Source organism: Hylobates moloch, unplaced genomic scaffold (assembly GCF_009828535.3).
Source record: "Hylobates moloch isolate HMO894 unplaced genomic scaffold, HMol_V3 SCAFFOLD_10, whole genome shotgun sequence".
NCBI lineage: Eukaryota > Metazoa > Chordata > Mammalia > Primates > Hylobatidae > Hylobates > Hylobates moloch.
This window is the reverse complement of record NW_026652285.1, coordinates 94,916,321-94,930,284: the sequence shown is the minus strand read 5'-3', so window position 1 is coordinate 94,930,284 and position 13,964 is coordinate 94,916,321. Positions and strand designations below refer to the sequence as shown.

The 13,964-nt window shown below is 40.5% G+C and overlaps 1 protein-coding gene across 1 annotated transcript; it reads right to left on the bottom strand.

Moving 5' to 3' along the window:
• Nucleotides 1-287: 287 nt before the first annotated feature.
• On the bottom strand, nucleotides 288-7,875 carry LOC116474282 (olfactory receptor 1L4). The gene is made up of 2 exons (XM_032162699.1): nucleotides 7,852-7,875; nucleotides 288-1,307 (listed from the first exon to the last, which is right to left on the bottom strand). Exon 2 carries the CDS (start codon nucleotides 1,221-1,223, stop codon nucleotides 288-290), a length of 936 nt encoding a protein of 311 aa, XP_032018590.1. The 5' UTR covers nucleotides 1,224-1,307; nucleotides 7,852-7,875.
• Between the last annotated feature and the right edge of the window lie 6,089 nt (nucleotides 7,876-13,964).

The following is a 13,964-nucleotide window of genomic DNA, read 5'->3' as shown; positions in this document are numbered from 1 at the left end:
TTTGTGTGTGTGTATATATATATGTGTGTGTGTGTGTGTGTGTATATATATATACATATATACACATATATGCATATATGTGTGTGTATATATGTGTGTGTGTGTATACATATATATATATAAAGAAACTGAGTGTTTTGCTCCCAGGTTAATTCTTTTACTGATATCCAACACCACTTTTCATGACCTCTTTGAGTGCCATGTGGAAAAGGGTTAGGAAGGAGGATAAACTGATAATAATCTTTTAGGTCATGTCCTGATTTTGACATGCCAACATTTTGTTCTTTCTATGAGCAAATTCTGTCTCTTAATTTCTTCAAACCCCTTTTCATATCTTTGTTCCTCAGGCTGTAGATGAAAGGGTTCAGCATGGGTGTCACTACTGTGTACATAACTGTGGCTACCCGGTCCTTCATCACTGAGTACATGGACAGAGGCCTAAAATAGACATAGATGACACTCCCATAGAACAGGATCACGACAGTGAGGTGGGAGCCACAGGTAGAGAAGGCCTTCCACTTCCCACCTGCAGAGGGGATTCTGAGCGCAGTGATGATGATTCGCAGGTAGGAGAAGATGATACACAGGAAGGGGGTCACGATGACAGCTAAGGTCTCAGTCATGACCACCATCTGGCTGGAGGATGTGTCAGAGCAGGAGAGCTTTAGCACAGGCTGGGTGTCACAGAGAAAGTGCTTAATGACGTGAGAGGCACAGAAAGACAAGCAAGACATAAGTAGCACACGGAACAGGGAATGTAGGTGGGAGATGCTGCAAGAACCCAATAGCATGAGTAGGCAATGCCGTGGGTTCATAACCACATCATAGTGTAAGGGATTGCAGATGGCCACCAGCCGGTCTATGGCCATAGAGGCCAGCAGGTAGCTGTCAGTGTTCCCAAATGCCATAAAGAAGTACATCTGGACCAGGCAGCCCACATAAGAGATAACCTTTGTCTCTGATAGAAAATTCACCAGCATCTTAGGCACTATGACTGTTGTGAAGCAGATATCCATGAAAGACAAGTTGCTGAGAAAAAAGTACATAGGGGTGTGGAGCCTGGGGTCAGAGTAGATGGCCAGGATGATGAGCACATTCCCCACCGCGGTGAGCAGGTACATGATGAGGAAGATGGCAAAGAGAGGTTTCTGCAGCTGAGGGTTGGAAGAGAGGCCCAGGAGGATGAAGCCTGAGGTGCTGCTGCTATAATTCTTTGTCTCCATGTCTCTGGACTTCCTGGATAGGGTTTAGAGAAGCACTGGGAGAGATATAAAGGGCAGTTTGACCAAGACAGCTTCTTCCCCAACCTCAAATCTATTTTAAAAATCTTACAGCTATTATACTTTGAAAGAACATTTAATTCTGAAACTACATGGAAACAGATAGTAAAATTCAACAAGGGAAAAGTTAAAGGATGCCAAGCTGTCTTCTAAATTAGAAACTAAATGTTTTCCATGTGCTCATAGGAACTTTGAGTTCTTCTCCTTTCCTTTTGTAAAGATTATTCTGAGGTTGTTTCTTGACCATCTCCTTAGTCTTATTATTGTTTTTTTTGTCCCAGGGGAAGAGGTTGCTAGGTTCTACTTAGAATCAGAATGCTGTCATACAAGGAATCCTATGAATGAAGTTATCTCTTTCAGCTTTCTCTCTTGCTCATAGGTCCACAGACGGCAGTAGTAGTTGGGATAGAACAAAACTAAGCAACACAATTATTCAAGGCTCCTTGGTACTTGAGAATTCAGATAATACTTCCTTTCATCTTCAGAAACAAACATTTCTAATGTTTATTTAAGCGTTTCTCTTTGGCTAATGTGATCTGATACTTTATCATCTTTTGGTCCAAGGATACCAGTTACAATTAGAGTACTCCCAGAAATAGCCTGTGTAAGCAAGATTGGTTCTTTGAATATATTAATTTTTCTGATTAAAACACTATGAAGTCCTCATTCTCAACATTCAAATATTGCAGGACTATAAAACATAGACTGTAAGAGTACTATTTCCACAAATATCATGGAAAGAGAAGGCAAAGATAGCCCTATGACCACTATTAAGCTACATTGCTGAGATGGTTAACTGAGTGAGTAACAAAGCATAACTAAAGCATCAGGAGGCACAAACATTAAAAAAGAAGAAAATGTCATTTTTTTGTGGCATGATTGTATACCAGAAAATTCAAGACAATTATTTGAAAATCTTTTAAAACCTATGGCAATTTCACCAGTGGCCAGATGCATTATAAAACTAAAAGTATTAATTATCTTTCTGTATTAGACAAATGTAATGAAGAAAAGGTTTCAACTGATAATGGCAAGAAAGTCTAAGTGATACTTAGAAATTAACCTGAGGGACAAAATAAAAGAATGAGTAAGACCTATCAGAAGAAACTATAATAGAACACAAAATGAATATCTGAATACTCCTGAAAAGGAAGACTGTATTTTAAAATATGAATCCTTATTAATAAAATTCCGTGTACTTCTAATAAGACCTGAAGGGAATTTTTCATGGAACTTGAAAAGATTGTTCTAAAATTCATCTAGAGTATTACATGGCTAAAGACAGACAACATTATTTTGGAAACATTAGAATAATGATAGGAAACTTTTTAAACCCCAAATAAAAGCACAGTATATTGATAATCAATGAGATAATGACACACATAGGGAAAAATAAAAAATTGACCAATATAAAGCATTTTGTACATCTATATGCCTATATTTAGATCATGATCTATATTAAACTTAGCATATAATAAAGATTTATTTCATAGCAATGGAAAAAGAATGGGCTATAAAATAAATGCTATTTATGACAATTGGAACATTTGGGAAAAAATAAGCCTAAACTTCTTTGTAACCCACAAATAAAAATAAGTTTATCAGATTGGCACTACATTTTTGGGGATCATATCCAAAGGAAAATAGACCTTCACATATACTGAAAGTGTGAATCAGTCTAGGCCTTTTGGCCATCTCTATCAGATTTGGTAATCTGCATCTCTTTATCCAATGATTCTACTTATAGCACTCTATCCTTTAGAAATAGTCATATTTGTGTAGTACACAGTATGTGTTGCATGTAATACCAACCAAACCAACCAACCAAACAAAGCAACCCATAGAGGGAACAATCTCAATACGCACATGTAGGTGAAAGACTAAACAATTTATGGTGCAGTTTCTGTTACTCAATAGCATGCACTCTCTAAAGAAATAAGATGGCTAATGTTAGCCAACAATTATTAGCACTCAGTACATGCCACATACTGAGGTAGGTGCTTTGCCTGTTTTTAAAAATCATTGTATTCTCCCCAAATCCTAAGTGATAGGCACTATAATTATTCCGATTTTATAGATTAAAAATTAGAGTTTAGCCAAGTTAAGTGACTTACCAGATCCCGCCATGAGTACGTGGTAGAGCTGAAATTTGAATTCAGGCAGTCTGATGGCAGAGCTGGAGCCATTTATTGCCGAGTGATGCCATCACTATTATACCACTGTTTATGACGTTTTACTAAGTGACAAAAGTAAGTTGCAGAATAATGTATATAGAATAATCCTATTTTTGTCACAAAAAATAACTCTTATATGTTGTGTTTATTTTGGTGTGTGTGTTTATGCATATGTGGCTGCCTCTTGAAGTGGGTTGGAGTGAGAAGTAACTTCCATATTTAACTTTATATTACATATATATTTATTTAATAGACAAAAATTGTATATATAGTGCACAACATGATGTTTTGAAATATGTATACATTGTGGAATGGCTAAGTTGAGCTATTTAACGTATGCGCTCTCTCATATAGTTATCTTTTTTTGGTGTGGTGAGATTATATTGCTTGTATTTAAAAATAATGAACATATGATTTTTTTACATGAATTTTATAATTAAAAGGGTGAAAGTTCTGAATGGTTTCATCCCCCCGCCAACTTTTTCTCTCCATAGATCTATATGCACACTATATATTGTATTGGAGCCATACTGTCCCTCACAGACTCTTACAATGGATGTTTTTGTGTGTATTGCACTCATGAGAGAATTTCTAAGTCATGGAATAGATTCTGAGATACAAAATGCAAAGTTGGAATTTATGAACATTGAAAATCTTAATCGATACTTACAACCTGAGACAACTACCCTTCATCCTACTCCTGGGGAATGTATCTATTTGACTCTCTGGACTCTTTCCCCAGTTTCTTCTCTGTGTCTTTCAGCCTCACTCCTGGGACATTGTGTTTGCTGGGGGTGAAGGGCTATGATTTCCTTTGGACTCGAACTTGGAGTTTCTAAGATCAGTGCGATGTTTGCCTCAGAGATAGTAGCTTAGTCCCTTCCTGTTTAACTGAATCTGACAACATTGTATATTTTCTCATGCCTTGGGCAGATCATTACAGTTCTGTATATCTATTAATAAGATGGGGTGTGTGTGTGGGGTAGAGGCTGGTTTTTGTGTGTGTGCTGTTCTTCCCTGCCTGCCACTGTCATTTGGAGACTCAAATGACAGTTGAGTGACAGTTTGTCAAACCCTAATACACGTGGTTAGTATTATTGCTCACACAATAAACTAGAGAAATGACATTTTAATGATGAGTCTTGTTAGTGGTGGGAAGAACCAGAAGGGACTGGGAGTCTTTCTAAGCCTTTTAAATCACATCTTCTCACCTGAAAAGGTATTTACTCTTTTCCTTGATAGACAGGAAATGTGGACTATTTCTATACTTCTCATCTTTCTCTATTGGAATTTTCACATTGTGGACATTTGTCATGTCAGGTTATTTCTCCTTTCCTTGCTTCCTCGTCATTTGTGTAGTGTCCTTCCCTTAGCCACTGGTCCACATGAAACCAGGGAATACACACTGGCAGCAAGACTGCACTTCCCAAATTGGATAACAATGCTGGGCGGGCAGCGTGCTGGTGGAAAGCTATCCATTATCCATGCTTCTGCTTCTCTGAATGAGCAAAGACAGTTGGAAAGTGACTAAACTGGAAAAATGCAGCTAACATTTATTAGACAGAGCCTGTATTTAACATTCGTCTCATTTAATACTCACAATAACACTACGTTTACATACCACTATTTCCCCCTTTATAACAAAGGAGGCTGAAATTCAGAGAGTCACAGAGCTGGTGAGTGGTGTTTCTAGGATTCAAACCCAGGCACACTGACTGCAAATTATGTTTTAAACTGCTCTATCACACCTCTTCTCCAAACTGTACATGTGTAATAGGGAACTAAGCTGGTGTGTCCTCTGCCGACAGAGGTCGTCTTATTGCCAAGTGCCTTCAGCCTCCTTGCTGACCCACTCCTTCCACTCTATCCTTCGCTCCTACATATTGGAATCCTTTCGATTTCCTTCCTTCCTACTCCCATTTCTGCCTCCCATTCCACAAAGCCATATCCTCTCCTCTCCTCCTAGACTTCAGAGAGGACAGGCTATAGGGGACTTTGGACCTCAGCTCTGTCAGATACAGTTCTCTGATTTTGCAGCACTAATACCTGACCTAAGGATCTCTCCTGGGCCCATGTTTTTACTTTTATTTTATTTTATTTTTGAGATGGAGTTTTTCTCTTGCTGCCCAGGCTGGAGTGCAATGGCACAATCTCAGCTCACCACAACCTCCATCTCCCGAGTTCAAGCAATTCTTCTGCCTCAGCCTCCTAAGTAGCTGGGATTACAGGCATGTGCTACCATGCCTGGCTAATTTTGTATTTTTAGTAGAGAAGGGGTTTCTCCATGTTGGTCAGGCTGGGATCAAACTCCCAACCTCAGGTGATCTGCCTGCCTCTGCCTCCCAAAGTGCTGGGATTACAGGCATGAGCCACCACGACCGGCTGGGCCCATGTTTTTGAAAACCCAGCTTCTCCCTTTCTACTCTCTCCTCACTGGGAGTCTGAGAACACCTTGATACCTTAAGGTACCTGTAAGACAGCCAGATTGGCAGTGTTGAGTGCATAGGCCCCTTTCAGCGTTATGTCCCATTTAGGGATTCTGGGTCTTTCTCTTTTCAGTTCTCTGAAATCTCTTTTTTTTCTGCCTAGTTTTTACTCCTCTATTAGATTAGAGCTTTACCTCCTGTCTCTTGGCTCCAGAGAAGGTGGTATCTCAGCCTAATTTCCCATTTCCTGCTTAGTTTAGGTTGAAAGCTCTTCTGGACACCTTAAGTCCCTCAGATCCGGGATTGAACCCAGTTCCTCCGGCTCAGGCTGTTCTCAGCTAGATTCCACTCCATTTTTTGGTTTTGTCTTTCTTCTTGGAATCACTAGTTCCTGGGATGCCTGGCTCTGCCTCTGTCTTTCTCGATAATTTAATGAGTTAAAATTTCAAGTTGTCGGTTTGTTTTCTGGTGCCTCACGTACCTGTGACTAGTTAGTATTCATCAGTGCAGCTGTAAACACAGAAACGACGTGCTACATATCCTGGGTCATAAGGATGGGTCTAGCAATATGGATTCTCAGGGAGCTTTGCTTGCTTTGGAGTCACAGGGCTTTAGATCCCTGTGCCTTCCACCTTTGCCTTTTCAGCATTCCAGAGATAGGTTGCTCAGAATATGCGGAAGTGGCCTAGTTCCTCAAGGAACAGATCTATTAGGTTGGTGCAAAAGTTATTGCAGTTTTTGTCATTGAAAGTAATGGCAAAAACCGCAATTACTTTTACACCAACCTAATAGAAAATGTTTTCCTCATCAAGGCTGGAGTTTGCCTTTCTATTTTTTGCTATGTGATAACTGTGGTTCATTGTCCCATTCTCATCCGTTAATACATAATGCAATTAAGTCTAACCTGCCCTTCCTTATGGACACCACCTAATGAAATACTCCTCAGATGGTGTGGACAGGCTGTCTGGTCTCTGATTCCTTACTATTTTTCTTACTGTCATCTCCAATATATGGGAAGATTCATCACATCTTTGAAGAGCCCAGTGACCAGGGGGTGCCCACAATGTCAGCCTTGGGACACAGAAAACTGAGATGCAGAGAAGCAGCATCCAGTTCCTGATTACAAAACAGATTGACCATTGTGAAGGCAGGCATTGTTTTCCATCTCCTCTTTTCCAGCAACCTTGGAATACTTGGTTTGAATAAAATAGTCTTAGGTTATTTCAGTCTTCAGCTCACCACAACCTCCATCTCCTGGGTTCAAGCAATTCTTCTGCCTCAGCCTCCCAAGTAGCTGGGATTACAGGCATGTGCCACCATGCCTGGCTAATTTTGTATTTTTAGTAGAGAAGGGGTTTCTCCATGTTGATCAGGCTGGGATCAAACTCCCAACCTCAGGTGATCTGCCTGCCTCTGCCTCCCAAAGTGCTGGGATTACAGGCATGAGCCACCACGACCGGCTGGGCCCATGTTTTTGAAAACCCAGCTTCTCCCTTTCTACTCTCTCCTCACTGGGAGTCTGAGAACACCTTGATACCTTAAGGTACCTGTAAGACACCCAGATTGGCAGTGTTGAGTGCATAGGCCCCTTTAGCTACCCCTAAAGCTACCCCAAATTCTGGATATCTTCTTCTCTCTCTAATGTCCATTTTAAAGGTCAGCCTGGTGGTGTGGTGCGACCTCTGAAATGGGAGCCAGAAGAATAGTGTTCTAGGTCTGACTTTGCTATTGAGCAACTTTCAAACAGTTACTTAATCTATGAGAGCCTTGGTTTTATTCATTTCAAAGAAGGCAAAAACATCTGGGAAATTGATTTTTCAATGAGGTTGGCTCCATAGAAAGTGGTATCTCAGCTTAATTTCCAATTTCCTGCCTAGTTTAGCAGGAAAAAAACAAAACACAACTCCATGACTATCCACACCCCCCACCAGACTGGCACATTTATTACAGTTGATGAAATTATTTTGATACCTTAAGGTAGTAGAAATGAGACATCTCCAAAATTAACTGTGCTACAGAAATGTGAGGGTGAAATGTGAACCTCCAGGTCATCTTATCCACCCATTGCTCCAGTGATTTGTCATTCTCTGTTTCAGAGTCCCCAAGCAATTGTCTAGTTGCTTGAATATCTTCTCTGCTGGAGACGCCATGTTCCTTCACTGACATAGTTTTTTCCTTACCCATCTGGTCGTCTGTGCCTTGTGGCACTCCCTGATCTTAAATCCAGTCTGGCATATTCCCTCACAACCATTTCTGATTCCCATGGTGAGCAGAGCACCTCATAACTGGGTTTTGCTATGGCTATGTCACTGAACACAGGGCTGAAAGTCAGGGGACACATTTCTGGTTTCAGCTCCGCCATGAGTTCATGGAGTACTGTCCCATAGCAATCTGCCTCATTTCTATGCTAGTAATGGCAGGTTGTTAAGATGAATTACCTTGCCCTTCCCAGATTTAAAATTCTAGATTCTAGGCAAATGAATGATTAAAATAAGCCTATTGAGATTCTTTTTGTGAATAATTGCCTTTGCTCTGTCTCAACATACCTTTGGTAGCCATCAGATCCACCAGAGGTACTTCAACTGGGATTTGCTGAAAACAAATCTTGTCTTCCTCAGCTGAGCTGAGAAAGCCCCATCTGGTTGTTTCTGGTCTAGAGATACCCACTTTATTACAGCTCCTTCCCATGAATATTCTCAAAAATGGTAATGTAATGGGTAGCAATTAAATAGCACTTACACATGGAAGCACTGCTCTAAGAACCTTATATACAGGAAGTCATTTAGTTTCTACAACACTCATTCTACAGGTACCAAAAGTGAAGTACAGAGAAGCAAAGTGACTTGCCTAAGGACACGCAGCCAGACGGTGGTAGATTCCAGCTCCAAGTGTGTGCTTTCAATCTCTTTATTGTCCAAATGTTCTTGTTTATTTGTTCCTCTGCCAACTCAGTTTCCCTGGAGGAGATAGCCCAGTGGATCTCAGGTTGCAGAATGTGGGCTGCACCCTTTAAGGGCAGGGGCTAATGACTACAACAGTGTCTTGCATAGAATAGGTACTTTAAATGTCTGATATTTAATCAAAGGGAGCAAGAAGAAAAATAGACAATATTTCCTGGTTTTTGAGATGGAGGAAAAAAAATCAGGAAAAGGGAAGAAGATTGTATGAAGATATTGACCCCAGGGTTCCCATTGCCAAAGACTACTCAGGCTGCCTACCTGTGGCCGTGACAGGAGATTCAGAGGCCTGAACAGGCTTGGGGGCTGCCAGAGGCTTACAACTGGGCTCTGAATCTCTGAAGAAGGCAGCCTCTTGAAGTGCAGATACAGCCTCAGAAATGTGACAGTGCTTCACCTGCGGTGAGAATTAGTGATAGAAAGGGAGATCCAGGGGCCTGTCCTCTCTGCATACCAGAGCCCTGAGGGGATTGGCCCTGTGGTCTTCCCAGGGGTGAAGAACATTACTATGGGGAACCTAGGTTCTAGAGGTGTAGTCTCTTACACCTGGGAAGGGAATTAGAGCCATGCAGCAGCAGGGGTAGAGGTTTGTTCAAGCACATATGTATACCCTATGCACATGTGTGTTTCCATACACATGTGTTTCCATACACATGTGTGCATCCTATATAAGGTGTTTTTTTCATGCACATGTATACTCTATGTACATGTGTGTGCCTACTCTAGCTACATGCCTGTACTCTTGTGCACTTCTGGGTTTACACTTATGTGTGCCTACCTGGAAGGAGAAGTGATGACCTTTGACATCCCTAAGGGTCTGTGTTTGCATATATGACTGCATCTAGGTACACATGCAGTGTTGTGGGGAAGGGGTTAAGATATAGGCCCGGGAGCCAGACTGACTATATTCTGATACGGGATCGGCATCTTATGATCTATGCAGTTTTGCAAATAATTAACCTTACTGAGCCTCAATTATTTTGGTTTCATTTGCCTTTCTTAAACATTTTATTACTTCAATTTCTTTTTTTTAATATTTGTCTTTCTTTTTCTTTTTTATTATTATACTTTAAGTTCTAGGGTACATGTGCACACCATGCAGGTTTGTTACATATGTATACATGTGCCATGTTGGTGTGCTGCACCCATTAACTCGTCATTTACATTAGGTATATCTCCTAATGCTATCCCTCCCTCCTCCGCCCACCCCACAACAGGCCCCGGTGTGTGATGTTCCCTGCCCTGTGTCCATATGTTCTTATTTTTCAATTCCTACCTATGAGTGAGAACATACAGTGTTTGGTTTTCTGTCCTTGTGACAGTTTGCTGAGAATGATGGTTTCCGGCTTCATCCACGTCCCTACAAAGGACATGAACTCATCCTTTTTTATGGCTGCATAGTATTCCATCGTGTATATGTGCCACATTTTCTTTATCCGGTCTATCATTGTTGGACATTTGGGTTGGTTCCAAGTCTTTGCTATTGTGAATAGTGCTGCAGTAAACATACGTGTGCATGTGCTTTATAACAGCATGATTTATAATCCTTTGGGTATATACCCAGTAATGGGATGACTGGGTCAAATGGAATTTCTAGTTCTAGATCCTTGAGGAATTGCCACACTGTCTTCCACAGTGGTTGAACTAGCTTACAGTCCCACCAACAGTGTAAAAGTGTTCCTATTTCTCCACATCCTCTCCAGCACCTGTTGTTTCCTGACTTTTTAATGATCGCTATTCTTACTGGTGTGAGACGGTATCTTATTGTGGTTTTGATTTGCATTTCTCTGATGGCCAGTGATGATGAGCATTTTTTCATGTGTCTTTTGGCTGTATAAATGTCTTTGTTTTGTTTTGTTTTTGAGACAGAGTCTCGCTGTCACCCAGGCTGGAGTGCAGTGGCACGAGCTCGGCTCACTGCAGGCTACGCCCCCTGGGGTTCACGCCATTCTCTTGCCTCAGCCTCCCGAGTAGCTGGGACTACAGGCACCTGCCACCTCGCCCAGCTAATTTTTTGTATTTTTAGTAGAGATGGGGTTTCACCGTGTTAGCCAGGATGGTCTCGATCTCCTGACCTCATGATCTACCCACCTCGGCCTCCCAAAGTGCTGGGATTACAGGCGTGGGCCACCGCGCCCGGCCATAAATATCTTCTTTTGAGAAGTGTCTGTTCATATCCTTTGCCCACTGGGGGTTGTTTTATTTTTTTCTTGTAAATTTGTTTAAGTTCTCTGTAGATTCTGGATATTAGCCCTTCGTCAGATGGGTAGATTGTAAAAATTTTCTCCCATTCTGTAGGTTGCCTGTTCACTCTGATGGTAGTTTCTTTTGCTGTGCAGAAGCTCTTTAGTTTAATTAGATCCCATTTGTCAATTTTGGCTTTTGTTGCCATTGCTTTTGGTGTTTTAGACATGAAGTCCTTGCCCACGCCTGTGTCCTGAAGGGTATTGCCTAGGTTTTCTTCTAGGGTTTTCATGGTTTTAGGTCTAACATTTAAGTCTTTAATCCATCTTGAATTAATTTTTGTATAAGGTGTAAGGAAGGGATCCAGTTTCAGCTTTCTACATATGGCTAGCCAGTTTTCCTAGCACCATTTATTAAACAGGGAATCGTTTCCCCATTTCTTGTTTTTGTCAGGTTTGTCAAAGATCAGATGGTTGTAGATGTGTGGTATTATTTCTGAGGGCTCTGTTCTGTTCCATTGGTCTATATCTCTGTTTTGGTACCAGTACCATGCTGTTTTGGTTACTGTAGTCTTGTAGTATAGTTTGAAGTCAGGTAGCATGATGCCTCCAGCTTTGTTCTTTTGGTTTAGGATTGTCTTGGCAATATGGGCTCTTTTTTGGTTCCATATGAACTTTAAAGTAGTTTTTTCCAATTCTGTGAAGAAAGCCGTTGGTAGCTTGATAGGGATGGCATTGAATCTATAAATTACCTTGGGCAGTATGGCCATTTTCACGATATTGATTCTTCCTATCCATGAGCATGGAATGTTCTTCCATTTGTTTGTGTCCTCTTTTATTTTGTTGAGCAATGGTTTGTAGTTCTCCTTGAAGAGGTCCTTCACATCCCTTGTAAGTTGGATTCCTAGGTATTTTATTCTGTTTGAAGCAATTGTGAATGGGACTTCACTCATGATTTGGTTCTCTGTCTGTTATTGGTGTATAGGAATGCTTGTGATTTTTGCACATTGATTTTGTATTCTGAGACTTTGCTGAAGTTGCTTATCAGCTTAAGGAGATTTTGGGCTGAGACAATGGGGTTTTCTAGATATAAAATCATGTCATCTGCAAACAGAGACAATTTGACTTCCTCTTTTCCTAATTGAATACCCTTTATTTCTTTCTCCTGCCTGATTGCCCTGTCCAGAACTTCCAACACTATGTTAAATAGGAGTGGTGAGAGAGGGCATCCCTGTCTTGTGCCAGTTTTCAAAGGGAATGCTTCCAGTTTTTGCCCGTTCTGTATGATACTGGCTGTGGGTTTGTGATAAATAGCTCTTATTATTTTGAGATATGTCCCATCAATACCTAGTTTATTGAGAGTTTTTAGCATGAAGGGTTGTTGAATTTTGTCAAGGGCCTTTTCTGCATCTATTGAGATAATCATGTGGTTTTTGTCTTTGGTTCTGTTTATGTGATGGATTACATTTATTGATTTGCTTATGTTGTACCAGCCTTGCATCCTAGGGATGAAGCCAACTTGATTGTGTTGGATAAGCTTTTTGATGTGCTGCTGGATTCGGTTTGCCAGTATTTTATTGAGGATTTCTGCATCGATGTTCATCAGGGATATTGGTCTAAAATTCTCTTTTTTTGTTGCGTCTCTGCTAGGCCTTGCTATCAGGATGATGCTGGCCTCATAAAATGAGTTAGGGAGGAGTCCCTCTTTTTATATTGATTGGAATAGTTTCAGAAGGAATGGTACCAGCTCTTCTTTGTACCTCTGGTAGAATTCGGCTGTGAATCCGTCTGGTCCTGGACTTTTTTTGGTTGGTAAGCTATTAATTCTTGCCTCAATTTCAGAGCCTGTTATTGGTCTATTCAGAGATTGAACTTCTTCCTGGTTTAGTCTTGGGAGGGTATATGTGTCCAGAAATTTATCCATTTCTTCTAGATTTTGTAGTTTATTTACATAGAGGTGTTTATAGTATTCTCTGATGGTAGTTTGTATTTCTGTGGGATCAGTGGTGATATCCCCTTTATCATTTTGTATTGCATCTATTTGATTCTTCTCTCTTTTCTTCTTTGTTAGTCTTGCTAACAGTTTATCAATTTTGTTGATCTTTTCAAAAAACCAGCTCCTGGATTCAATGATTTTTTGAAGGGTTTTTTGTGTCTCTATCTCCTTCAGTTCTGCTCTGATCTTAGTTATTTCTTGCCTTCTGCTAGCTTTTGATTACTTGCTCTTGCTTCTCTAGTTCTTTTAGTTGTGATGTTAGAGTGTCAATTTTAGATCTTTCCTGCTTTCTCTTGTGGGCATTTAGTGCTATTAATTTCCCTCTACACAGTACCTTACATGTGTCCCAGAGATTCTGGTATGTTGTATCTTTGTTCTCACTGGTTTCAAACAACATCTTTATTTCTGCCTTCATTTCGTTATGTACCCAGTAGTCATGCAGGAGCAGGTTGTTCAGTTTCCATGCAGTTGAGTGGTTTTGAGTGAGTTTCTTAATTCTGAATTCTAGTTTGATTGCACTGTGGTCTGAGAGACAGTTTGTTATAATTTCTGTTTTTTTACATTTGCTGAGGAGTGCTTTACTGCCAACTGTGTGGTCAATTTTGGAATAAGGGTGATGTGGTGCTGAGAAGAATGCATATTCTGTTGATTTGGAGTGGAGAGTTCTGTAGCTGTCTATTAGGTCCGCTTGGTGCAGAGCTGAGTTCAATTCTTGGATATCCTTGTTAATTTTCTATCTCATTGATCTGTCTAATGTTGACAGTGGGGTGTTAAAGTTTCCCATTATTATTGTATGGGAGTCTAAGTCTCTTTGTAGGTCTCTAAGGACTTGCTTTATGAATCTGGGTGCTCTCTTATTGGGTGTATACAGATTTAGGATAGTTAGCTCTTCTTGTTGAATTGATCCCTTTACCATTATGTAATGGCCTTCTTTGTCTCTTTTGATCT

Coding starts and splice junctions, on each gene's coding strand:
- LOC116474282 (XM_032162699.1), bottom strand. CDS start 1,223: ATGGAGACAAAGAATTATAGCAGCAGCACCTCAGGCTTCATCCTCCTG.